Source organism: Trachymyrmex cornetzi, unplaced genomic scaffold, assembly GCF_001594075.2.
Source record: "Trachymyrmex cornetzi isolate Tcor2-1 unplaced genomic scaffold, Tcor1.1 scaffold1181, whole genome shotgun sequence".
Lineage (NCBI taxonomy): Eukaryota > Metazoa > Arthropoda > Insecta > Hymenoptera > Formicidae > Trachymyrmex > Trachymyrmex cornetzi.
In genome coordinates, this window is record NW_017295742.1 from 1 (window position 1) to 3,156 (window position 3,156).

The 3,156-nt window shown below is 29.6% G+C and overlaps 1 protein-coding gene and 1 pseudogene across 1 annotated transcript; one reads left to right on the top strand and one right to left on the bottom strand.

Moving 5' to 3' along the window:
• Positions 1–111: 111 nt before the first annotated feature.
• LOC108766404 (putative nuclease HARBI1) lies at positions 112–656 on the top strand (the record flags this gene model as incomplete). Its single annotated transcript, XM_018515685.1, has 2 exons — positions 112–248; positions 340–656. Coding segments are annotated over 2 exons (435 nt in total), but the record flags the coding sequence as incomplete, so codon positions are not given.
• Positions 657–1,338: 682 nt separating this feature from the next.
• Positions 1,339–2,565, bottom strand: LOC108766411 (myb/SANT-like DNA-binding domain-containing protein 3; annotated as a pseudogene).
• Positions 2,566–3,156: the final 591 nt, after the last annotated feature.

Here is a 3,156-nt window from a genome sequence, read left to right on the forward strand (position 1 = left end):
CAATTTTTAATAATTAATATCTTGCTAACTATTGCTGACACCGCAAAATGGTACAGGACTTTTTGATTCAGTATAGACTGTTCTACCCACGTATGACAAAAAATGCGGTAGTCGCCAAACACCCTGTATATGCAATATATGGAGGGAAAGTTAAATGGGAATTTAGTTGGTGTGTGTGATTCTGGTTATCCAGTTTTACCATTTCTTTTGACACCAATAGGAAATCCTCAGACAGATGAGGAATTGATGTATATATTTATGGATATACATATATATACATATATATGGTTTTATGAATATATTAACATACGCATGTATGTAAATATATATTATTTTTAGGTGTAATACTATTCACGGACGGACAAGACAAATTGTAGAGAGAACATATGACGAATGGAAACGACGATTTCCTTGTCTATCAAGAGGACTCAGCACAAAATTATTATGCTCTACATCTATTGTAATAGCATGTGCTGTGCTACACAATCTTGCATTAATATTCCGTGATGAACTTCCTGAGGGTAATGAAGATGATGTATATGATGAATGTGATGATGTCCCAGTAAATCCACCACACTGGCAGCCAGGAGAAGGGTTTGCAATGAGACAAGCTCTTATCGAGCGTTTATTTCGATAAATTTTTTATATTCCTAGACAGCACAAAACGTCCTCAGGATCATCCTGAATATATCTTAGGACATCCTGGGACATTAGAGGACATTCATATATTCAGAGTATAGTCCTGAAGATGTCCTTGTGCTGTTTGGGTTATTAATTACTAATTATACTATGTACTAAAATGCATTATTGATTACTAATTACTTATCAATTTTTGTATTTATATTTTTATGATCATGACTATATAAAAAATATATGGGTATTGAATTGTACCATTTATACGATAATAACAAGTTCTTTTTATTTAAGACATAAAATTAAAATACAAAATATTTAAAATAATCTGTTATTCTTTGTTTGAAAGGCATATACCACGAACACCAGGTAGTAGTGGCGACTATTACAATTCTTTTATTAAACACATGAATTCAAAGTTACATAAACAAAAATTATTTTTCTCTTTTTTTAATCTGTTATTGGACTACGGGTTGTTTTATAACATGTCATAGAATAATCTAATACAATAATAAAATTTTTATAGTTTTAAACTTATAAATAGTTAAGAAATAATATGTTTTTCTTTCTTTAATAAAATTTCAGCTATTTCAGCCTTTTTCTCAGCTTCTGTAGCTTTTGCTAGCGACATTCTTAACTCTGCTTTATTTATTTCTTTTAAATGAGTTTCTTTAATAGCAGCCATCGTTTCTTCATGTTCGAGTTTTACTTTGGCCAACTGTTGTTCTTGCTTTATTATATTCCTTATTCTTTCAATTTTTAGATCATCTTCTGTTTCTATGAACTTGCGTTTCTTCATGGTCTTGCTTGTTCCCATTGTTATTTCTTCTATTATAACTTCTGTAAAAAAAAATTAACATATTTAAAGATGTAAAAGAATCACTTTATAAAAATAAATATAAATATAAATGTAAATATAAGTATAAATATAAATATAAGTAGAAAGAATATACAATAACATACCTTGAGAATCTGATGCTTTTGTTTTACATAAAGGTGTGTTTTCCTTATCTATCACTTGATCAAATACAAATTCTATTGTACTGTCATTTATATCTTGTACGATCTGTTTATGATCTAAAATTTTGTAAAGAATAAATGCAAACAATTACTATCACCATTATTATTTACTATTACTATTCCCAAAGAAATGCTTACTTTCTATTTCATCATCATTCATATTTTATGAAAATAATGTAGGGGCTGTGGCCATTAAATTAGGCGCTATTAAAGCAACATTTGGATCAAGTTCTGAGGATGGTGCTTCTGGTCCGCCACCTGTAGCAAATCTAGCTTGTCTTTCTTTTGTTATAATATCTCTTTGAGTTTGTTTTAAGTTGGTCCACAGCTTTTTCAGTTGTTGTATATTTCTCTACAAAAATAAAGGAACATTAAATAATTAATAGTAATAACTAAATAGTTATTATATATTTATAATACTAAAATGACAAATAATGAATTTAAAATTACAGTAAGCTTTTTTCTTATTTGTTAAAAGAATATTAATACAATGTAAAATAAATATTTTAATAATTTTACAACCAACTCGATAAGAATTTGTTGAAATAAACATTAATTACACGACAGAATCCGAGTTTATTTTCTCCATTTTTATAAAATGTAGGTTAATTCACTATTGTAGCAAGCCTTTCAATTGTACGTATTACATTCATGTTATATTCAGTTTGTTGACATAATCTGTTAAAATTATCTAATTATATTTTATACTATAAAGAAATAAATGTTTCTTACCTCTTGCGTAATTAATGACGAATTATTAAATTCGCCACAAATGTTAGTCCACGCAACTTTTTCGCGAAGTGTGTTAACATTACTTTTTTTGCATTCAATAATGTCTTTATATTTATTTAAAATTTGTAAGAAAAGATTCTTTTCCGCAGGCGTATAATGTCTACTCTTATTACTTGCCATTTTTCGTTATTTCCGTATGAAAAATCTTTATCTTTTGGAGAAGAACCTTGAAACACAAATATAACAGTAACCAAGTAAATACACAACATTCAAACTCTTCTATTATATTATTGGTTGTTCTAACGGAATTATGACGGAAGTTCCCGAACACAAATGAGCACTGTCTTAAGTATGATCTTTACAAAGGTAATCTAATATGAAACAAGACAGTCCTTAAGTATTAGCGCATTCTTGAGATTGCCTTATTCATGGACTATGAATTCATAATGTCTTAAGGTGATCTTCAGCAAATAAGATGATCTTCATCAAGATAATCTTAAGCACCACCTTGAGAACGGACTATGAATACGGGCCATATGAATCTAGAAGGCATCTTAAGACCGTACTTGAGCCGATCTTGAAAATAAGTTCTGACTATGAATACGGCTCCAGGACGACGTATCTGAAAATCTGAGAAGTGAAAAGTAGCAGTTCGGAACTTTGCGTCGCGATATCTCCGCTCGTAGGGCACGTACAAAATAAATAAAAGCACTTTTATTATACAATTCGTGTGGTGGCTATCGATTGAGCATACATAGAACGCGATCGATT